The sequence below is a fragment of the Aotus nancymaae genome, unplaced genomic scaffold, assembly GCF_030222135.1.
Source record: "Aotus nancymaae isolate 86718 unplaced genomic scaffold, 86718_ANA_hifiasm-v0.15.2.pri h1tg000040l, whole genome shotgun sequence".
NCBI lineage: Eukaryota > Metazoa > Chordata > Mammalia > Primates > Aotidae > Aotus > Aotus nancymaae.
In genome coordinates this window covers 88,742,553-88,767,519 of record NW_026988454.1, presented here as the reverse complement: position 1 = coordinate 88,767,519, position 24,967 = coordinate 88,742,553, and the positions used below count along the sequence as shown (strand labels likewise).

Here is a 24,967-nt window from a genome sequence, read left to right as displayed (position 1 = left end):
AGGGCCTCTGGTCTTAAGGAACTCATAAACAAGTGGATAACATGTAGAAATCAATAAACACTGTAATGGAAACGTTCAGAAGCTGGAATGGAAGCACACAGGCCTCTTTGCTTTTGTTGTAAGGTGATTGGACTTGGAATGTAATGATTTCACTTGTTTACTGTGTGGCTCTTCTCAGTTCTCTTAATCAAGTTGAGCTTTCATTTCCTAATTTGCAAAAGAGAGATAATAATAACATATCTTTCAGGGTTTTTGTGAATATCAGTTGTATAACAAAATATGAATAAAAAATTCTTTTTTTCAATTTGATATTTGAACTTTAACACTGGAAGCCATATTGTGTAAAATCCCAGCATAGTCCTCTGTGGTGGTGTTAAAGCATTCCTTAAGAGCACTCAAAGGAGATTCTTCTTTGTGTGTTTTTCCATGTTAGCATTTCTAACATATGCTCTGATGATATTTTTCTGATGGTATAGAAATAAAGTAGCCAGTAAGAATGGTGGCGAATTTTGTGTATTACTGTCCCCATAGCGTACATGGGTAGAAGTACTCCTCAAATTTGTACTTGTCCTGCCTGAAAGGGATGAGATGGAATGGATGTGGCTTGCCAAAAGGAATGGCAGTGAGGAGTAAAGAGAAAAACTAGCAATCGCCTTTTTGCTTCCTAATTTATCCATTGAAGTATTCATTTTGTGAGTTTTTCTTGAAATCATTACACATGAAGTTAAGCTTACCTTTATGGAAATTTGAGTAAGTTAATGCAATTGTTCTTTTCTTTTTTTGAACAATTTTAACTTCCATGAAAGAAAAATATAATTTTCTTGATTCCTGTAGTCTATATTTCCCTTTATTTATGTGAAGAATGAAGTTGATGTCTTGAGAAGTCATTTTCAGTGTCTCACTTAAAATGATCAGTCTATCTGGCTGTCTTAGTATAAAAATGATAGATCATTGTTCTGGTTACTACTACTTTTTGAACTTTCTGCATGATCATTCTTGTAAGCATGGCTTATAGAAATTGTAGTGATAATTAACGAGCACTTATCTGCACATTTTTAATGGTTATGGTAGATACTTGTTAAATGAATGAACTCTAAGTTAAAGCTCAATCCTCCAATTCTACCTCATCAGCTTCTGATTTTTCTGAAGGACCAGAGCAATGAATCAGATAGATTTATGAATATATGGTGGATAATGTAGAAGGTGTCACATTTACCATTATTCTTGTGCACTGTTCAGCTACTGTCCCCCTTTCTCAAACTAAGAAAATATGACTGCCGGGTGAAATCTCCTTTAACTTCCTACATGCCGGTAGTAGTTCTGTACGGTCCTATACTTTCTTACCCTCTTTCCTTCAGCCTTAGATAAAAGTGTTTACTTTGGCTTTACAGATCCCAGCTGGATCTACTGGGGTCCTTGACTCAGTCTCTTACCTTCTCCAGGGCCATGTCTCACCTGCCATTCTTTTCTCTCATTATCTCCAGCCTTTGCTTATCCACTTTAAAAAAATATATATTTGCTTGTTTCACTCAATTCGTCATGTCACATTTGTCTGCAGTTGCTATCCATTTTATGCTTTCCTGATCTAAGTTCTCAGAAGTGTTTTTCGCTTACTTTCTCTGCTGACTTCCAGTCTTCACTGACTTTCTTCTCATCTACTCTTCAGTCTATTGCAATAAGTTCTCTGTCTGCCACCCTGTCTAGTTGGCCAAAACTGCTCTGGATAAAGCTGCTGTGGATGAGGTAACTGGTGTTGTTTGTTTGTTTTAATTAGCAATTCCAACAGATATTTTTTCAACTCATTGTTTTGGTGGACTTTTTTGATTCGTATACGTAATTCTTCCTGAAAATATTTCCTTGACTTGTATGACACAGTCGTTTTCTCTTGTACCTTTTAAATTGTTCCTTCGCTGTTTTCTTAATGACTGTTATGTCTCTATCTAGCCTTCAAATATTGATCCCATTCAGGGTCCCTTTTCTGATCTTCTGTTTACTCACTGCCCATATTCTCTCTGAGTGATTGTAACCATTTTTATAGAGTCTCCCACCTACACACCATGACTCCTAAAATATAGTTTCAGTCTAGACCTTCTCCCCAGTCTTAGGCTTATGTGACCAATATCTAGAGGATCATCTCTGACTAGATTTTCTCCAGTTGCTTCAGAATTTACATGACTAAACCTGGACTTTTTATAGTCTCTCCCAAGCCAGTTCTTCTATCATTTTACTATTTCAGTTGGTAGCACAATAATCTATCTAGTCACCTAAGTCAGAACCATGGGATGCATTTATTCCTACTTCCACTTCATTGCTTGTATTCAGTCAATAAGCAGGTCTCCAGATTACATGTTGATATTTTGTGTTTATTTTCCCAGTAAATCCTTTTCTTCCTCTTCCACTGAAGCTACTTAATTCATTTCACTCTTCACCCGATGTTGGGACTTATAGAGGTGCTTTTCAGTTAATCTCTCAATTTTTTTATGTTCTCCTCAAATAAGCCCTTTCTATAACCAACAGAGTGATGAAATTAAAATAAGATCATTTCATTTTTCTGCATTACAACTTTCAGTGCCTCACTCCTGTTCCCATTGCTGACAGCCGTATTTCTCATACTTAGTTTCATGGATATGTGTGTGTACTTTAGAATATTCAATGAGAACTTTTCAATTTGGTTTGTGCATTTTACTGGTAATCATTTTAAAAACAACCACCACTTTGTTTCTGTTTATGATGGCATGTCTGTCAAAGAGTGACCTATAAGTTATTAGATTTAGCTCTAAATGCAGTGTTTTTCAGTCAAGATGAGGACATTCTAGAGGTTATAGGCATAGTTTCATGGATCTATACCACATATACACACATATGTACATACACATTATATATATACACATACATATATGTAATATACATATACAGAGATATGTAGATATTATCTGTATATATTTATATGTGTATATCAGATATGTGTGTATTGCATACATTTTCCAAAGGGTTCTTACATTATTGAAGTTGGAAATTCACTCTACACTTTACAGGATTAATTGTAAGGTTGTTAGTATGTCTTATATTATCTTTAATGATCTGGCCTCTATGTTATTTATCTTAGTCTCTTACCTTATACTTTCTGTGGAAACGACTCAGGTTACTTGCAGGTCCTCACATACACAAATGCTATTATTTTTCCTGTTGTATCTGTGCTGTTACACTTATCCCTTAGGTGTATGGAATTCTCTTGCCTTCTTTCTTCTCCTAACTTTAGCTTTGAACTGCTACTTTATAAGTAGTTCCATCCTGACCTCTTCCAGGATATACTAATCTAACAAGGTGGGCTATTCAATGGTCCTCCTGATTTTATAGTTCCCTAAGCAAATCTCTATGTCTGGGTACACTCTACTGCTTTGTAGTTACCTCTTGGATTCACTACCAGACTGTGACCTCCTTCAGGTCTTGTGGCTTTCTCCTTTGTGTCTTTTAAGCTTGGCATTGTAATTGAGTGAGAGTCTGAAATACTGAAAATACATGAATGAATCACCTTTGCTTTCTAACCATCTCATTCTACAGTCTATAAAATTTCTTGTACAGCTTTTTCTTTACTCAGTTTTTACACTATTGCTTGTTAAATGTTTAATGTGTATTTATTTCTTATTTTAAGGTAAACATCAATGGCTGGTTTTACATGAAGAAATTTTAGTTGCATGAAGATAATCCTTCCATTCCTTTCTTTTTCAGGAAACCTGTCTTCCCAGTTGGAGGCTCAGGAACCTAAGAGTTCTGAAAGTACATTAACTTCGATGGAAGATTCTGGGTGTGATTTGTCAAGTGAGCAGAGAACTGAAACTTCAAACCTGTCCCAGCACTTTGTGGAAAGCTGTACCTCTACTTACTTTCCACAACTTTCTCTTGTGAAAAAACCTTGTGCTATCCTGAAAAATCCTTTGTCTTCTCACATGCAATTCTTGCAGTATCTACTTGAACTGAAGAACTTGACAGAATCAGGTAGTCTTAAAAGAGACTTAACCCACTTTGAAAAAGACTATTCCACAGTCTCTGAGTCTGTTTTTCAGTTGCTGGATGGCCTGATCACTTTTTACCATAATCCCAAACTTCCTTTTTCAAGATTTTGGACAGAAGCTGTTGGTACTTTAGCTAGTCTGATCAGTGACAATAACTTATCTAATCATATTCTTAAAAAGTGTTCAAAGAAGTTGGAAGAATTTGAGAAAACCCTACTACATGCTATTTTAGGAAACAATCATATAAATCGGGTAAGTAATAAATCCCTCTTTTATTCATAAAGATGCTAGTAATTTAAACATCCCTTTGGGTAATGTCTGTTGTTGTGCCTTAGCCTTGTGGCTCAAAGAGTCCCTTATTGGATCTTTTTTTTGCAGCTGTCTGCAGCTCTTGTTTGTCATGATGTCTCCACCTTTGGCTTCTAATTGCTACAGCATAGTTTTCTGAAAAGATGCCTTTTCTTCAATCTTGTTCTTCTCTACTTTTAATTACTTTCTCTGCTTTATTATCAGCACCCTTGGATTCTTTTTTTCTTATGTTTTCCCTTGTCTGTTTCTACTTCCTATTGTTCAAAAAGTCTCAAAACTTTTGAGAATAACTACTAAAAAACCCAAACTGCTGTGAATGTTAAATTCCTCATGATGGATTGTCTGTACTGTATTGAATTTGCTCTTTTTCTGACATTGACTAGCAAATGTCTTGAGGTTGAAGAATATTTTTCTCTTCTTTTGGTCTTTCCCTTATAAGTGGCAAATGCCCCATGGACACTGAAGATGTGGGTGAATTGGCTAAGGAGCACGTTATATAAAGCTTGGTTATGTTTTTCTTCTTACTTATTTAACATAACATGGGTTAGAAAGGGATAACATGGGTTAGAAAGATGTACTCAGGGATTTTTTTTTAGCAAGTGACATTGAGGTAACCTGAAATTGTTTCATTGTTTGGCTCTTGAGACATAGTAGAGAGTTTCTCTTTCATATTATTTCTGCCTTCTTTACTATCTGATCCTTTTCTGGGAAACTCCAAGTGGCTTCACATTTTAATCCTCTTTAATTGACTACCAAAAATATAATAGAGAAAACTAAAATGTCTAACTTATTTGCTATATTTCACTGTAGGAATAAGGTTATTGGACCTTGTTTGTTTGGAAAAATCATTGTTAAATATTTGCCTCAGTGTTATGATCTAACATTTAGTGTTTTTGTACAGTGGAGCTTCATCTGAGTTTTCAAAATTTTTATAAAATTTGCACTGATAAACCAATTTGTTGCATGTACAGCTGTTCTTTCCTTATCTATTAAGGTATGACTTGATCAATATTTTAGAAAATTTTTTGATTAAGCTTTTGGCATTTGTGAAAGATATTGAATTTTCTGTCTGGAAAATGGAAATCTTTTTCTTTTTGACATGGTCAATCAGGAATTAAATATCAGATTTGCCGTAGTTGCATCTGGGATATAAAATCCATTTCTAAACCATCAAAATATCTTAAATACTTAATATTTCCTTAAACTTCTTTATGTATTTTTGCTTTCTTTTTAAAAACTACTTTAAGCAGTCTTTATGTAACTTGGAACCTTGAAGATGCTGACTTTTATATTCCACAGCAGAGTTACTGGATGATGCAAATATTTTTCCAGTCTAGTCTTTCCTTCATATATGTATTGGAGGTTTTTATGACTTACACCTACACCAGAATAGCCTTGGGAATCGAAGGAGGAGAATGTGTAGAATAAACTACACATAAACTTGTGAATGAAAGTCCTCTTTACTCTTTCTTCCACCTTCCTCAAGCAGATCGAAGGGCTCTTGGAGGTATAAGCTATGCTGCCTAGGGTTGGTGGAGGGGGTGACACAAGCACTTTCTTAGTTGCCTCAGCTGGTATCTCACTAGGTTTCATGCGCTCCAAGTTCTGTAGCTCTAAGCCCAGCACAGCACCAGGACTTGTGCAGGAATTGCAATCCTTGTGGTCGAGGTTGCCTTTCATGTTTATTTAGAACCCCATAATAATTTAGCCCATGGTGGCAGGACTTGCCAAAACTCAGGTTCCAACTGCAACAGTTACCCCTGCAAGAAAGCCATTCATTCACTTGTTCTTCAACTGTTGACCAACTGTTCAGCAATGGCTGACACAATGGCAAGTGACATAGGAAATATATACTTCATCTATAGAACCATCTATACCATCACAAGTTTGAAATGAAAGCTCTAGTTTTCATTTCTTGTAGCGTCTTCCTGGTTGTGGTATCAGGATAATCCTGACTTCATAAAATGTGTTTGGAGGTGATCCCTTTTTTATTTTCAGGAAGAGTTTAATAAAGGTTGGTCTTATTTCCTCTTTGAGTATTTGGTAGGATTCACCTGTGTAGTCATCAGATCATTTGTTGGGAGACTATTGATTACTGACTCAATCCCCTGATGTGTTACTGGTCTATTGTGGCTTTTTGTTTCTTCCTGATTCAGGTTAGGTAAGTTGTATATATTTAGGAATTTATCCATTTCTTATAAGCCATCCAGATTGTTGGCATGTAATTGTTCATAACAATTCCCTTATGACCCATTTTATGTCTCAGGCATCCATTATAATGTCTCCTTTTTGACCACTGATTTTGTTTGTCGTCTTTTTCTTTTCCTACTCTAGCTAAGGGTTTTTCAGTTATTTTATCTTTTTAAAAAGCAAACTCTTAGATTTTTTTATTTTTAAACTGTTTCCTTATTCACAATTTTTTGCTGTAATCTTTATTATTCTCTTTTTTTTCTGCTTATTTTGGGCTTAGTTTATTGTTTGTAGTGAACTTTAATATCTCAATTACAATAATGGATGGAAGATCCAGACAGAAAAATCAATAAAGAAACAGCTGACTTGAACAACACTGTAGAGTAAATGGGTTTAACTGACATATATAGAACTTTCCACTCAGCAGCAGCAGAATACACATTCTTCTCAAATGCATACAGAATATTCTCTAGGATGGATCAAATTTTAGGTCACAAACAAGTCTTAACCATTTTAGAAAGTCAAAATATTTCTAGATGTTTCTGACCACAATATAATGAGATAAGAATTCAACAAAAATAAGTAAAATGGTAAAATTCACAAGAATGCAGAAACTAAACAATTTAATTTTGAACAAACTTTGGGTCAAAGAATAAATCAAAGGGAAATTCACAGTATCTCAAGACAAAAATGAGAACAGAATTTACCAAAACCCATGGGATGCAGCAAAAATAGTAATAAGGAAATTTATAAGGATAAATACCTACATAAAAAATAATAATCTTAAATGAACAAGTTTTTTTTTATCATTTTTAGCACTGAGATCAATAGCTTGAATTAGAATTTTGAAACTTTTATTCATTAGCTTTGATTTTAGACAAGTTTACCATTCTCCAAGTTCTACAACTGTAAAATATAGGTAATAAATGTGACCACTTCATAGAGCTAAATACTTAGCATAATATCTGACATCATATAAGTACTTAATAAATGTTTCTTTTTGTTACTTTTCTCTTGAGGAAGTGATATGTTATTTTCTCCACTATGCCCAAGACAATGCTGAGTTTGTTGTAGCAGCAACATGAGGTATTTTTTGAATTGAAAATAAGGTAATGAAAAGAAGTGACAACTTATATTTTGTATACTCTCACAAACTTAAATGCCATCAGCTGATTTTCTAAGCAGCAGCTCTTATTAACATCAAGTACCTCCATATGCATTAGGAAGTTGGATATCATCTTTTTGTCTCACTATTTTCCACAGCCACAGCTTCCAATTGACCGATGATCTGAGCATAGTGGATATTTTCCTTTCTGTTTTAATTTTGGAAAATCCTCTGTAAATTTAACTATTTGAATGTTATGGTTTTGCTTACTTTTCCCATTGGTCCCTTCCTATAGAGCTGTGCTATGTTGCATCTCTGATATAGGATTTTGAATTTGGTGATTCCCTCCTAGACTGTCATTTTTGCTTCAATCACAGTGATTTTTTCTTAGATCATTTCAGGCAATTTATAGATAAATCTGAAGATATGGCTCATGAAATCAGATTTTTTTTTTTTACTAGTGTGTATTCCTTAGTTGTATCTTGAAACTTAATCATGCCATAATTGTATTGACCAGTAAAATATGTTGACTTTTTGATTTGATTCTGCTCAATTAATTTTATTAATTTCATGAACCATATCTTCAAATTTATCCCTAAACTACCTGAAATGATCTAAGCAAAAATCACTATGATTGAAGAAAAAATGACAGTCTAGGAGGGAATCACCAAATTTAATATCCTGTATCAGAGATACAACATAGCACAGCTCTATAGGAAGGGACCAGTGGAAAGAGTAAGTACAGCAGTATTTGTTACATGTTTCTCTGCTGCAAGTTAGGACATTGTTTCAGTAATTACAGGCTTTTCTTCCTTTGCTAACTTTCCAACAGCCTGATCCTCTGGGTTTTTGATTTTTTATGGTTATGGTTATTAATCAGTTACTTAACCAGTCTGCTTTGTTTGAGAATATTCCTTGGGAAATATAAAGGAAGTCTAAGGTTAAGCCTCATTTCATCCTTGTGCATAGTTGTATTTTTTTAAAAAAAAGGAAAAGCCAGGCAAGGCATGGTGGCTCACCCTTGTATTCCCAGCAGCTGGGGCGGGCAGGTCACTTGAGCCTAGGAGTTTGAGACCAGCCTGGGCAACATGGCAAGACCCTGTCTCTACAGAAAGTAAAAAAAAAGAATAATAATAGCCAGGCATGGTCGTGGATGCCTGTAGTCCCAGCTACTCATGAGTCTGAGGTCGGAGGATTGCTTGAGCCCAGAAGGCAGAGGTTGCAGTGAGCACAGGTCACATGACAGCACTCTAACCTGGGCAACAGAGCAAGAAGCTGTCATAAAAAAAAAAAAGGAAAAATCTTGGGTTAATATTCCTGCAATTTTACTTTAATTAGATGAGCATTTACTGAAACGGTTATATCATAAACCAGAATCTTAATACTTCTTTTGATGACTGCATCAATATATAAATCAAATGTTTTCTGAATTTTCAAAGCAGTGTTTAACTTACATTGCTCATGCAGAGGAAGGAAAAAGAGACAGAACAGAACTTTCTTCATTTTACTTTCAAAGTATACTATACATTTAAATACCTCTTACTAAAATAATTAATAGCAGTCTTCTTTCCTATTATGCTTTATAGTTTATAAAGCACTTTCCCTTGGAACTTATTATCTCTTCAGACAACAACTCTGTGTCATGATTGTTATTACTGTCTTCAGTTTATGGCTGAAAAAATTGAGGTCAGGCAGGTTAATGGACTCAGTGGAAGTAAATAACCAGTAGTAGAAGACTTGGGTCTCATGTTCAGGTATATGATTGCAGATATTTTCCTCTTGCTATTATGTCATATTTCCATCATTAATTTTTATAGTTTTCTACCTTTTTTTCCTAAGTGCAAAAGAAATAAACTGACTTTTGTTTATGGGTTAAAGAAAATATTCATTGGTAATGAAAGACCTTAGTGCCATTTCTCTAAATTTTATAAAGACAATATTTACATTGCTTTGGGTAAGTTGCTGAATTATATTATGTGTAAACATGTTTATAGGGCCGGGCATGGTGGCTCACACCTGTAATCCCAGCACTTTGGGAGGCTGAGGCAGGTAGATCACCTGAGGTCAGGAGTTCAAGACCAGCCGGGCCAACATGGCAAAACCCCATCTCTACTAAAAATACAAAAATTAGCTGGGTGTGGTGGCAGGCGCCTATAGTCCCAGCTACCTGGGAGGCTGAGGCAGGAGAATCGCTTGAACCTGGGAGGTGGAGTTTGCAGTGAGCCAAGATTGTGCCCTTCCACTCTAGCCAGGGTCACAAGCCAGACTCGATCTCAAAAAAAAAATGTGTTTATGGACAGCAAAAGGAGAAAGAAACATCCTGTTCTGTGGTACAATATAGGATCACCTGTTTTTTGTTCTTTTTTATTGGCTATAAGTAAGTTATATGGTTTTGCTTGTGTGTACATAAAAATAAAACTATCAAAGGAGGCAGAGCAAGATGCCTGAATACAAGCCTCTAGCAATCACTGCACCCCCTTCACCTGCACAGGAACACTACAGTGAACAACTGTTCACACAAGAAAGGACCTTCATAAGAACCAGAAATCAGGTGAGCTGTAATAGTACCTGATTTTTCACATCACATTAAGGAAAGAGGCATGGAAGAGGGAAGGAAAATATGTCTTGATTCGCTTTCATCACTCCTTCCCCATTCCCTGGCTGCAGCCATGTGGCACGGAAAGATGATCTGTGTGTTTGGGGGAGAAAGAATTTAACAATGTGGGATGTTGCTTTGGAGCTTAGTGCTGTTCTGTAGTGGGAAGCAACAGGGGGCAGAACTCAGCTTGTGCCCATAGAGGGAGCATTTCTACAATCCCTGACTAGAGGCAAATCATCCATCCTAGCAGTTGGAACCTGACTTTTGGCAAGTCCAGCCACCATGCGCTAAAGTGTTCTAGGGTTCTAAATAAACATGAAAGGCAACCTAGACCACAAGGACTCTAAGTCCTGCACAAGTCCTGGTGCTGTCTGGGCTTGAAGCCAGGGAACTTGGAGTACATGGAACCTAGTGAGATACCAGCTGAGGCAACCAAGGAAGTGCTTGTGTCACCCCCTCCATCAACCCCAGGCAGTTCAGCTTGTACCTCCAAGACTTCTTCCATCTGCTTGAGGAAGGTGGAGGGGAGAGTAAAGAGAATTTTGTTTTGCAACTTGGATACCAGCTCATCTATACTAGAATAAGGCATCAGGCAGACTTCTAAGGCCCCCATCACAGACTCTAACTCCTGGATAACATTTCTAAACACACCATGGGGCAGAAGGGAATCCATTGCCTTGAGGGGAAGGGCCTAGTCCTGGCAACATTTATCATTTGCTGAATAAAGAACCCTTGGGCCCTGAATAAATTGGTAGCCAGGCAGTGTGCACCACAGGCCTTTGGTGAGACCCAGAGCCATGGTTGGCTTCAGGTGTGACCCAGAACATTCCCAGCTATGGTAACTTTGGGGAGAGACTACTTCTGCTTGAGAAAAGGAGACAGAAGAGTAAAGGGTTCTTTACTTGGAGCCTGGGTACCAGCTTGGCCACAGTGAGACAGAGCACCAGGAAAGCACCTGGGATCCCCAATACTAAGACTTTGCTCCTGGATGGCATTTCTGAACTTGCCCTGGGTCAGAGGGAAACATATTGCCCTAAAGGGAGAGACTTAGGATGGGCACCATTCACCACAAGCTGACTTATGAGCCCTTGGTCTTTGAGTGTACATTGGTATAGCCAGGCACTTCTTTCTGTGTGCCCAGGATAGTGCTGGCCACAGGGAGATACTCTTCTGCTTAAGGAAATGGGGAGGAAGGGTGGGAAGGACTTGCCTTGCAGCTTGGGTACAAGCCCAGCCACAGTAGAATAGAGTGCTAGGTAGATTTCTAAGTTTCCTGATTCCAGGCCCATGCCCCCAGACAGCATCTCTGGACCTGGCTGGGGCTAGAGGGAACTTGCCACTCTGAAGTGAGGGACATAAACCTGGCTGGATTTGCTAGCTTCTGATTGTAGATCCCTTGGGCCTTGAGTGAACATAGGTGGTAGCTAAGCAGTAGCCACCCTTCTTGAGAAAGCTTTCCATGTATTCAAAGGGACTTTGGATATTATGAACAGTGTCCGCTGTGTCCCTTGGGCAAGACCCAGTGCTTTGCTGGCTGTGGATCTGACCCAGCCAGGTCCCACTGGTGGTGACCACGGGGGTGCTTGTGTCAACCTTTTTCCAGTTTCAGGCAGTTCAGCCAAGACAAAGACATTCCATCTGGGGGAAGTTAAGACAAGAGAACAAGAGTTTCTGTCAATGCAGGGGATTTTTCTGGATCTAACCAAAGACCATCTAAATGGTAACTCTGTGAGTCTGTAAGAGCAACAGTATTTCTGGGCTTAGGGTGCCTCCTAGTGCAGATGCAGCTGCAGTGACCAAAGACTTAGATCATAATGCCCAAAGTCCCTTTGAGTACATGGAAAGCCTTCTTAAGAAGTGTAGGTACAAACAAGCCCAGATTGCAAAGACTGCATTAAATACACTGATGACCACCCACAAGCATCAAGACCATCCAGGAAAACATTACCTCACCAGACAAACTAAATAAGGCACCAGTGACCAAACCCAGAGAAACAGAGATATGTGACCTTTTAGACACAGAATTCAAAGTCACTGTTTTGAGGAAGCTCAATGAAAATCAAAGTAACACAGAGAAGGTATATAGAAATCTATCAGATAAATTTAACAGAGATTGAAATAATTTAGAAGAATCAAGCAGAAATTCTAGAGTTGAAAAATGCAGTTGACATACTGAAGAATTCATTGGATTTTCTTAACAGCACAATTGATCAAGCAGAATAAGGAATTAATTTGAAGACAGTATTTGAAAACACACAGTCAGAGGAGAAAAAAGAAAAAAGGACAAAAAAGAATGAAGCATCCCTACAGTATCTAGAAACTAGCTTCAAAAGGGCAAATCTAAAAGTTATTAGCCTTAAAGAAGGAGGAGGAAAAGAGTTCAGGGTAGAAAGTTTATTCAAAGTGATAATAAGAGATCATCTCCCAAACATAGAGAAAAACATCACCATTCAAGTATAAGAAGGTTACGGAACACCAAGCAGATTTTAACCCAAAGGAGACTACCTCAAGACATTTAATAATCAAACTTCCAAAGGTCAAGGGTAAAGAAATGATCCTAAAAGCATCAAGAGAAAACAGATAAGTAACATACAAAGGACTGCCAATACCTCTGGCAGCGGACATTTCAGCAGAAAACTTACAGGCTAGAAGAGAGTGGCATGACATGTTTCAAATGCTGAAGGAAAAATCCTTTCATCCTAGAATAGTATATCCAATGAAAATATCCTTTAAACATGGAGAAATACTTTCCCAGACAAACAAAAGCTGAGGAATTTCATCAACACCAGATCTATCCTACAAGAAATGCAAAAGGGAATTCTCTAATCTGAAAGAAAAGGACATTAATGAGTGATAAGTAATCACCTGAAGGTACAAAACTCACTGGTAGTAAGTATACAGAAAACACAAAATATTATAACACTATAACTGTGGTGTGTAAACTACTCTTATGTTAAATAGACTAAAAGATGAGCCTATCAAAAATAATAACTACAGCAATGTTTCAAGACATAGTGTACTAAGATCTAAATAAACAGAAATAACAAAACATTAGAAAGCAGAGGGATGAAGTTAAAATGTAGAATTTTCTTTATCAGTTTTCTCTTTGCTTTTTAATTTGCTAGCTTATGTAATCAGTGTTGTCATTAGTTCAAAATAATGAGTTATAAGATGTCATTTGGAAGCCTCATAGTAACCTCAAATTAGAAAAACATACAACAGATACACAAAAAATAAAAGAAAAGAAATTAAAATGTAGCTGCAGAAAAAAATTACCTTCAGTTAAAAGAAGACAGGAATAAAGAAAATAAAGGAAGAGAGGACCACAAAATGACCAGAAAATGAATATCAAAATGGCAGGAGTAAGTCCTTGCTTATTAATAATATCACTGAATGTAAATGGATTAAATTATGCAATCAAAACACAGAGGGGCTGAATGGATTTTAAAAAATACATATTGCTCTATTGCCTCCAAGAAACATACTTTACCTATAAAGACACCCATAGGCTGAAAATAAGGGATAGGAAAATATATCACATGCCAATGGAAACCAAAAGAGAACAAAAATAACTATACTTAGACAAAATAGATTTCAAAACAAAACCATAAAAATAGATTAAAAAGTTATATAATGATAAAGGAGTCAGTTCAGTAAGAGGTTATAACAATTGTAAATGTATATGTACTCACACTTGAATACCCAGATATATAAAGCAAATATTATTAGAGCTAAGGACAGAGATAGGTCCAATAAAATACTAGCTGGAGACTTCAACACTGGACTTTCAGCATTGGGTAGATCATTTAGACAGAAAATTAACCAAGAAATACTGGACTTAAATGACATTATATACCAAATGGATCTAATAGATAGTTACCAAACATTACATCCAATAGCTGCAGAATACATGTTCTTCTCAGCTCATGGCTCATTTTCAAGGATAGAACATATGGGAGGCCACAAAACAAGTCTTAAAATATTAAAAATATTTTAAATTATATCAAGTACCTTTGACCACAATATAATCAAACTGAAATCAATAATGAGGAATTTTTGAAACTCTACAAATACGTAAAAATTTAACAATAAGCTCCTGAGTTACCAGTGGGTAAATGAAGAAATTAAGAAGGAAAAAAAGTATTTATTGAAACAAATGAAAATGGAAAGACAGTATACCAAACCTGTGAGATACAGTAAAAACAGTACTAAGAGTAAAGTTTATAGCAGTGAACACCTACAGTGAACACCTACATAAAAATAAAAAACTAGAAAACCTTCAAGTAAACAATCTAATGATGCATCTTAGAGAACCAGAAGGAAAAAAAACGACAACAATAAAAAACCAAACCCCAAATTAATAGAAGAAAAGAAATAATGCAGATTAGAACAGAAATACATGAAATTGAAATGAAAAATAATACAAAAGATCAAAGCAACAAAAACTTGCTTTTTGAAGATAAAATCAACAAACCTTTAGCTAGACTAAGAATAAAGAGAGAAGACTCAAGTAAATATAATCAAAGATGAAAAAGGAGACATTACAACCAATACCTCAGAAATTCAAAGTATCATTAGTAGCTACTCTAAACAACTACATGCCAATAAATTAGAAAACCTAGAAGAGTTATATAAATTCCTAACATATGCAACCTACCAAGATTGAACCATGAAGAAATTTAAAGCCTGAACAGACCAATAACAAGCAATGAGATTGAAGCTCTAATTAAAAGTTTACAATGAAAATTACAAAAACACTGCTCAAACAAAATCAGAGATGACACAAACAAATGGAACACATCTCATGCTCATGAACAGGAAAAAATAATATCATTTAAATGGGTATACTGCCCAAAGCAATGTGTATATTCAATGCAATTCCTGTCAAAATATCAATCACATTCTTCACAGACAAAAAAAAGTATATTAAAACTCACATGGAACCAAAAAAGATCCCAAATACTCAAAGCAATTCTAAGCAAAAAGAACAAAGCTGGAGGCATCACATTACCTAATTATAAACTACACTACAGGGCTATAGGAAAGAAAACAGCATTGTACTGGTATAAAAATAGACACATAAACCAGTGGAATAGAGTAGAGATCTTAGAAATAATGCTCCAATCATCTGATGTTTCACAAAATAGACAAAAACAAGCAATGAGCAGAGGACTCCCTCCCTATTCATTAAATGGAGCTGGGATAACTGGCTAGCCATATGGAGAAGATTGAAACTGGACCTCTTCTTTACACCATGTATAAAAGTCAACTCAGGATGGATCAAAAACTTCGATGTGAAACAAACCAAAAATCATTAAAACCCTTGGAGATAACCTAGGAAATATCATTCTGGACAGTACCTGGCAGAAATTTCATGCTGAAGACACCAAAAACAATTGCAGCAAAACAAAAAAAATTGACAAATGGGATTAAATTAAACTTTAGAGCTTCTGCACAGCAAAATAAACTATCAACAGTAAATAGACACCCTACAAGAAGGGAGAAAATATTTTCAAACTATGCTCTGACAAAAGTCTAATATCCAGAGCCTATAAGGAACTTAAATTTACAAGCAAAAAAAAAAAAAAAAAAACACTCTAATATGAAGCTGTAAAATAACATGACACTTTTCAAAAGAAGACAAACATATGGCTAACAAGCATATGAAAAAAAGGCTCAACATTACTAATCATTAGAGAAATGCATATCAAAACCACAGTGAGATACCATCTCAACCAGTCTGAATGGCTATTACTAAAAAAATACAAAAATAACAGATGCTGGTCAGGTTGGGGAGAAAAGGCAACATTTATATACCGTTGGTGGTAGTGTAAATTAGTTCAGCCATTGTGGAAAGTATTGTTGTGATTCTCTAAAGAACTAAAAAGACAATTATTGTTTCACCCAGCAATCTCATTATTGGATATATACCCAAAGAAATATGAATTATTTTACTATAAAGACAGATGCATGCATATGTTCATTGCAGCACTATTCACAACAGCAAAGACATGTAATCAACCTAAATGCCCATTAACAGTAGCCTGGATAAGGAAAATGTGGTATATATACACCGTGGAATGCTCTGCAATCATAAAAACAATGAGATCATGTTCATTGTAGCAACTTGGATGGAACTGGAGACCATTATCTTTGGCAAAGTAAAAAGCAACAGAAAACCGAGAGCTAAATAACAAGCATACATGAAGACAAGGAGGGGAACAACAGACCCTAGGTCCTACTGATAGGTGGTTGGTAGGAGGAGGGAGAGGGTAAAAAACAATACCTATTGAGCACTGTGCTTAGAACCTGGGTGATAAAATAATCTGTACACCAAACCTTCATGACATGAGTTGACTTATATAACAAACCTGCACCTGTACCCCTAATCCTAAAATAAAAGAAAATTGTGCACCTGAAATTCTAATTGTAGAAATTTACTTTAGTATTTTACATATCATTCTTTTTGTGACTATCATAAAATAAACTTCAAAGTGAAATAAAATAAAATTAATGGCGAAATACAGTTTCCCAGGAAAGAAAATCCTGGAATGAGTGGCTTCACTTCGGAATTTTATCAGACATTTAAATTTTAACTAATACCAACTCTCCTCTAACTCTTCTGAAAAGTAGAGGAGACAAGGATACTTCCAGACTCATTCTAAAAGGCCAATATTACCCTGAAAGCAAAATCAAAGGCACATCAAAAAGAAAACTGCAGGCCATTATCTCTCATGAACATTGTTACAAAATCCTCAACAAAGTACTAGCAAACCAATTCCCCAACACATTAAAAAGATCATGTACCACGTCCAACTAATTTTTGTAATTTTAGTAGAGACAGGTTTCACCATGTTGGCCAGGATGTTCTCTCTATCTGACCTTGTGATCCACCCACCTTGGCATCCCAAAGTGCTGGGATTATAGGCATGAGCCACCACGCCCATCCCAATAGTCTGATTTTTAAATGGGCAAATAGTAGACATTTCTCCAAAGAAATACAAATGACAAACATGTATATGAAAAAGTCCTGAATGTCACTGATCATCAGGAAAATGCAAATTAAAACCATAATGAGATATAATCTTACCCTAAAGTGGCTTTGATTAAAAAGAGAGATAATAACAACTGCTGGTGAGGATGTGGAGAAAAAAAGAAGCCTTGTACACTGTTGGTGGGAATGTAAATTAGTACAACCACTGTGGAGAACAGTTTGGAGGTTTTTCAGAAGAATAAAAATGGAACTTCAAATAATCCAGCAATCCCACTGCTAGGTATATACCCAGAAGAAAGAAAATCAACATATCAAAGAGATATCTGCAGTCTCATGTATACTGCAGCATTATTCACAATAGCTAAAATTGGGAAGCAGTCTAAGTGTTCATCAACAGATGAATGCATAAATAAAATGTGGTACATATACAGAATGAAGTACTAGTCAGTCATAAAAAAGAATGAGATCCTGGTATTTGTAACAACATTGATGGAACTGGAGGCCATTATTTTAAGTGAAATAAGCCAGGCCCAGAAAGAAAAACTTCACATGTTCTTACTTATTTGTAGGAGTTAAAAATTAAAACAATGGAACCCATGGAGATAGAGAGTAAAACGATATTTACCTAAGGCTTATACGAGAGGACTTAATTTAGATTTGTTGAGACAAGGAAGGCCTAATGCAGGAAGTAGCTTTAAACAGGACAAGAGGGAGTTAAGTAGCTAAAGAGTTGGAGTAAGAATTTTTGTAGTCTAACATGTCATTGAAAGACAGTTATCATAGCATATATGCCTGAGCCAACATGTTACTTGAATATTTGAAAGGAGACAGTGTGTTCAGGTTGTTAAAGAGAAAGGTAGAACGCTGCATAAGGAGTGGAGAAAAATGTGGACAGGCAAGGATTGCTATATTGCTTACTATATTAGTTTTCTATGACTGATGTAACAAATTACCACAAACTAGTGCCTTAAAACAAAAGAAATATATTCTCTTCACAGTTCTGAGGCCAGGATTCTTAAATAATAGTGTAGACAGGGCCACATATCTTCTTGTAGCGTGAAGAGAGAATATTTTCTTGCCTCTTAACATCTTTTAGGGGCTGCCAGCATTTCATGGCTTGTGGCTGCACCTCTGTCTGCTCCATCTTCACATAATCTCCACCATTTGTCTAATAACTCTCTGCCTCTCTCTTAGGAGAATACTTGTGATAGCAATTAGGGACTACCTGCACAATTCAGGGTTATCTCTTCATCTCAGATTCTTAATTTAATCACCTCTGCAAAGACCCTTTTTCTTTCTTATTTCATCCTATAGGATTTAGGGAAACAGGTAGTATTTGGTTACATGATTAAGTTTTTTAGTGGTGATTTCTGAGATTTTGGTTCACTCATCACCCAAACAGTATACACTGTACCCAATTTGTGGTCTTTTATCTCTCACTCCCACCTTTTGCCCTGAGTCCCCAAAGTACATTGTATCATTCTCATGCCTTGGAGTCTGGATAGCTTAGCTCCCACTTATGAGTGAGAACATACGATGTTTGGTTTTCCATTCCTGAGTTACATTACTTAAAATAATGGTCTTCAATCCCATCCAGGTTGATGTGAATACCATTATTTCATTCCTTTTTATGGCTGTGTAGTATTTCATGGCATATTTGTATACCACAATTTATTTATTCACTTGTTGACTGATGGGCATTTGGGCTGGTTCCATATGTTTGCAGTTGCAAATTGTGCTGCTATAAACATACGTGTGTAAGTATCTTTTTTTGTAAAATGACTTACTGTCCTCTGGGTAGTTATCCAGCAGCAGGATTGCTGGATCAAATGGTATTTCCACTTTTGGTTCTTTACAGAATCTCCACATTGTTTTCCATAGTAGTTGTACTAGTTTCCATTCCCACCAGCAATGTAAAATTGTTCCCTTTTCACTGCATCCTTGCCAACATCTATTTTTTTGTTATGGCCATTCTCGCAAGAGTAAGGTGGTATTGCAATGTGGTTTTGACTTGCACTTTCCTGACCATTAGTGATGTTGAACACTTTTTCATGTTTGTTGATCATTTGTATATCTTCTTTTGATAATTATCTATTTATGTCCTTAACCCATTTTGTGATGGGATTGTTTTGTTCTTTTCTTGCCGATTTGAGTTTCTTGTAGATTATGGATATTAGTCCTTTATTGGATGTATAGATTGCAAAGATTTTCTCCCACTCTCTGGGTTGTCTGTTTCCTCTGCTGATTATTTCTTTTGCTGTGCAGAAGCATAGACCCTTTCTCTAAATAAAGTGGTAACAATCACAGATTCGAGGGACTTTATGTGGATATATTTTGGGGGCTTCTTTTCTGCCTACTATACTTACTCAGTATTAATTTTCACTCTTACCCTTTGATTTACTAAAATATCTATGCCTTCCTCAACATAGGAAGGATAATTTATTTAATCTTTTTTGCCTGGAGTAGAAACTTGGCGCATTTCAGTCCAATGAGGCCTCAGAAGTGGCTTCCTTCAGCCTTCTGGGAACGTTTCTCCTCATTCTCTGGAAGATTATGAGAGGCAACTTTTAGCTCTTTCTCTACCTATTCTGTTGTGAAAGATGTAAAACTGGAACTCTTCCAGTTATCTTGCTGCCATCTGAAAGAATAAGCAGCCACATAAAGAAGGATAAAACCTAGAGAGAATCATAGTAAATCCAAGCCAGAGTCATGTTAAGTCAATCCTGAAGCCTCTGTAGTTTCTGGATTTCCAATGATATGAGTCAGTGCATTTTAGAACTATGTAACATAGTTGGAATTGGGTTTTCTGCAGCATGCCAACACAAAACATCTTAACTGGCTAGGCCATGGCAAGGAGTTTGGGTTTTATTTGATATGTGATGGCAAGTAATTGATTCTTTTAGATTTTGAAACATTAGATATCATTAAGATAATTGATTAGCAAAAGATAAGAGGTAGAAGTTGAGAAACAATTTAGGCTGTGTAGTAGTAGTCCAGGTAAGAGTGGATAGTGGCTTACTTTGGTGGTTAAGTAGACATGGAGATATGTATGCATCTAAAATATATACTGGGAGGAAAGTATACACTGGAAGCTTTCACATTAAAGTTGATAGATTGAGGAAACACATCTAAACTGCACCTATCCTGATGAAAATGATAGGAAGAACTTTTTCAAAAAAGCACAAACATATGGAGAAAAATGAGACTGTACAGGAGCAAAAAAATATTAGAAGCTAGAAAAGAAACAGACAATTGATAAATGCCTTAGCAGACTCAAGGAAACAGAATCATAAGGGAAAATTTGAGAAAGCTATTAACCAACTTAACACAGTAAAATCTGCCAAAGACTCATAAATTACCTTTACTAGTTGCCTCTGGAAGAGAAAATGGAAGCCAGGTGCTAGAATATACAGTAAGGAAGATTGGTCAGAAATGTGCTTTGGAAGCACTTAGAATCCTGGAACCCCTCTTCTACCTCAGGGAAGGGGAATTGTTCTCCCACAGTCAGAAAAAGACTGGATTTTTTTTCGTTGGAAATAAAAAATAGAATAAAATTGACCATACCAAAAGGAAAGATCTGAATATATTGATATCAAAGCTCCCTAAAGGAAAAAGAGCAGCCAAACCATCCTGCACTAAAGCTTACAGTGCGCAAGCCTTACCCATGAACCAAGAGCTTCTAGTTAGCTTTCAGTCCTTGCTCTTAAGTATACCCATTTAATCAAGATTAGCAATATCTGAGGAACTACTCTAATAACAAGACTTAGATTCTGAAGACAACATGGGGGAACCAGAGAGCAGGCAGAAACGTAACACTTATATTTAAAATGCATATATTCTCAGAAAGGTAAGAGCCTGCTTTATAACCATGAAAAAAAGAAAATGGTGTTTTAAAATTTTCAGGGAAATAAAAAAACCTTTAAATTTAAAAAATATGATTATGAAAACATATAAATTAATAAAGATTTGGAAAGTTTGGTACATACAAATTAGTTCAATGAATAAAACAAGGTAATTATTAACAATAGGGAAAATGTACCAAAATGGAAAAAATACATAGTATTTTACATGGCTTGGCTGTGTGTAGTATTTATGTAGTTAAAATAACCTAAACATTGAGTAGTGATATATCAAGATTATTGAGGAAAAGTGTGTGTATATTGGAGAGAGTAGGAGAGAGAGAGAGAAGAAGGGAAGGAGGGAGAGAGGGAGACAAGGGAGATTAGTACGGGGCAAAGTAAGTCAAATCATAAGCATCCATAGTAGAAAATCAGTATTTTTTATGTCATTGAGGATAACAGAGGTAAATAAAAAACAATCAGCTGAAAGAATTGCAAATAGAAGTGATGGTGGAAAGGAGTAGGGTGCTACTTGCTATGGAGTAAATGTTATAAAACTGTCTTATATCATATATCTGAACAACTTTAATACAAGTAAAAACTAGGCCAGTTATGGTGGCTCATGCCTGTAATTCCAGCACTTTGGGAAGCCAAGGCAGGTGAATTGTCTGAACCTGGGAGTTGAAGACTACTCTGGACAACATGGAGAAACTGTCTCTACTAAAAAAAAAGAAAAAAAAAAAGCTGGGCAGGGTGGCGAGCACCTGTAGTCTCAGCTACCTGGGAGGCTAAGGTGGGAGAATCCTTAAGCCCAAGAAGTCAAGGCCGCTGTAAGCTGTGATCATACCACTGCACTCCAGCCTGTGTGATAGAGTGAGACCCTGTCTCAAACAAAATATACATACATACATACATACATACATACATACATACATACATACCAAAACCCAGTAAGTTTTAGGGGGAGAATGTAAAGGATTTGATATGGAAAAATAGACAACAGTATTAGTTTCTGATCATTAACAACTGGGTGCATAGAGGTGCCATTTATAGTTATAAGAAGGCCTGGGAGAACAGACTTGGGATAGAGAGAGGAGCCCAAGTCCCCTTTCAGATATACTGAGTTTAATGATGATTGTAGGATGACTGTAAGACAGATGACTGCAAAGCAAGGCAGTGGCCCTATCAATCTGGAGCTTAAAGGAAAGAACTGGCCTGGAAATAAATTTAGTCTTTGTCAGAATATAGAGGTTTTTTAAGGATGTGGGAAAACAAATCAGGAATAGAAAGAGAGGAGGAACTAGTACTGAGCCTAGAGGAGTGCCAACATTTAGTGGTCATGTAGAGATGAAGAAGCCTGCAAAGAAGTTAAAGAATTAGGCGACTAAAGCAATAGGAGAAAAATTAGAAAAGTATTGTCATAGAAGCCAACAGAAGAGTATTTCAAAAAGAAGAGAATAGTCAGCCTTGCTGCATGCTACTCAGAAGCTTAATAAGGTTAAGAACTGAAGGGTGTTCTAAGTCATAAACTTGTCATATGATTAATATGTAACTGTGGGCCGGGCGCGGTGGCTCACGCCTGTAATCCCAGCACTTTGGGAGGCCAAGGCGGGTGGATCACGAGGTCAAGAGATCGAGACCATCCTGGTCAACATGGTGAAACCCCGTCTCTACTAAAAATACAAAAAAATTAGCTGGGCATGGTGGCGCGTGCCTGTAATCCCAGCTACTCAGGAGGCTGAGGCAGGAGAATTGCCTGAACCCAGAAGGCGGAGGTTGCGGTGAGCCGAGATCGCGCCATTGCACTCCAGCCTGGGTAACAAGAGCGAAACTCCGTCTCAAAAAAAAAAAAAAAAAAAAATATGTAACTGTGATACTAGATAATTCAGTAATATTGTCATATATTTGCTGAAGATATTCTCAAATCTGACTGTTCTGGCAGTCTTATTATTACTTGCATATAAGCAGCTTAATTTTCTGAGCTAATGCTGGAGAAGAATAGTATAAATAATCCAAAATAATTTAAAACTATGTATTTATAAAAGTGAACATATTTGCATATCATTTTTGCTGAGCTTACTTAAGACACATGTGCCTTTTGATTGCTGTTTCTGTAACTACTGACTGTGAATATTTTATGCCATTTTACCATAGCTGTTTTTTTGTTGTTAATAATTTGCCTCTTACCCAGGTTTTCATCTCCCAGTTATCTCTGTCAAAATGCTATTTTCATTCCCCCTTAATTCTACTTTAGTTTGGAAACTCTTAGAAACAGATAGCAGAGGAGCATGATACGCAGATGGCTGTGGCTGTTCATGTTCATTTTGAGAATTAACATTTTAAAACAAACAGTATCCTGATGAGAAAATATCTGTGATTCTCTTGACATGACATGATAGGCAGTTGAAATTCTTGGGAATGTCTGAAAGTCAGAATTTTAGTCAGTAGTTAATTAAAACAGATGGGTACTGGAAAATAATAGGTATTGTAGAGAGTTTGTAAAGAATGGAGACTTCCTCAGGTCAACTTAAGAAAAAGCAGAGTATTCCAAGGATCACTGCAGACCAGCTTGCAGGCTGACTGCCTGCAGCTGTGGGCACAGGCTTCTTTCTCTGACCTTCTTGTGGTTTCCCTGTTCAAATTATATATTTGCTAATCTATTAATTAATATACTCTTGCCTTTCTATATCATGACCTTTTGGTTCCCCCATATTTGAAACAAAAAGACCTAGCACAGTCCTTAACACATTACAGTCCAATTGAATTAAGTAATTCTAATTCTAATATTATCTTATTGAAATAGTTGAATTGATGAGTAGCTAATGTTTCTTCTGTTAAAAGTGTATGTCAGGATCATCATGCCAAAATCATATGCTCCAATAAGCCACACATATGAATATTAATATTTATATATAGAATTTACTCTTTTTTTAAAAAGATGGAGTCATGCTGCTACCTAGGCTGAGGTGTAGTGGTGTGATCATAGCTCATTGCAGCATTAAACTCCTGGGCTCAAGTGATCTGACCTCAGCCTCTCTAGTAGCTGAGACTGCATGTGCACAGAGCAATGCTCAGATAATTTTTAAAACTTTTTTTTTTTTTTGTAAAGACAGGGTCTTGCTTTGCTACCCAGGCTCGACTTGAAATCCTGGCTTCAAGCAATCCTCCTGATGTGGTTCCTTAGCCTCCTGATGTGCTGGAATTATAGGTTTAAGCTACCGTACCTGACCAGAATTACTTTTAAAATGAAGTATAATATTAATCTGACATTAATATGTTTACTGATTCTGTATCACATGATAATTAGGGATTGCTTTTGTAGAGTTAAATGGATATCTCTTTTTATTTTATTTTTTGAATGCTTATGATCTGTCTATATCAGTGCAGTCAGATTTCCCAGAAATTGTGCATTATTTTCCTCCACAGAATGTTAATATACATTAAAAATTTGCTACTCAAAATGTGGTACATAAACCAGCCATGTTGGTATCACCTGAGAGCTTATTAGAAATGGAGAATATCAAGCCCCATCCCAGATCTATGGAATACAATTCTCCGTTTTTAATAATATCCCCAGCTAATTCACATACACATTAAATTTTGAAAATATTTTGATTCTAATTATTCAGTCATTGTGGTCTCACATTATTGAGTTCTATGTGTTTTGCAAGTATCATTTTATTTCCTCTTTATAGCAACCCAGCAAAGGTATTTTATTATCTCTGTTTTACAGATGAGAAAACTGAGGCATAAAGAGACCCAGGCAGGCCTACTTAAGAGGTTCTGTTCTTAAACAGGACAGTTGCTGCCTTACCAAAGCTATGGTTTTCTTAGTTCTAGCTCCTGAGAGCCCAAGGTCCTGTACTCTGCTACTGTCTGTCCTCTAAGCTCAGAGAACTCTTCTTCCTTTTAGTCTAT

General features: G+C 36.3%; 1 protein-coding gene across 1 annotated transcript in view; it reads left to right on the top strand.

The window, feature by feature from the left end:
* The window catches only part of MEI4 (meiotic double-stranded break formation protein 4), a 222,041-nt gene that overhangs the window by 66,431 nt on the left and 130,643 nt on the right, over window positions 1-24,967 (top strand). Inside the window, exon 3 of the mRNA XM_012471784.3 lies at window positions 3,730-4,265. Coding sequence (XP_012327207.2) covers window positions 3,730-4,265 — 536 coding nt within the window. The remainder of the gene's footprint in view (window positions 1-3,729; window positions 4,266-24,967) is intronic.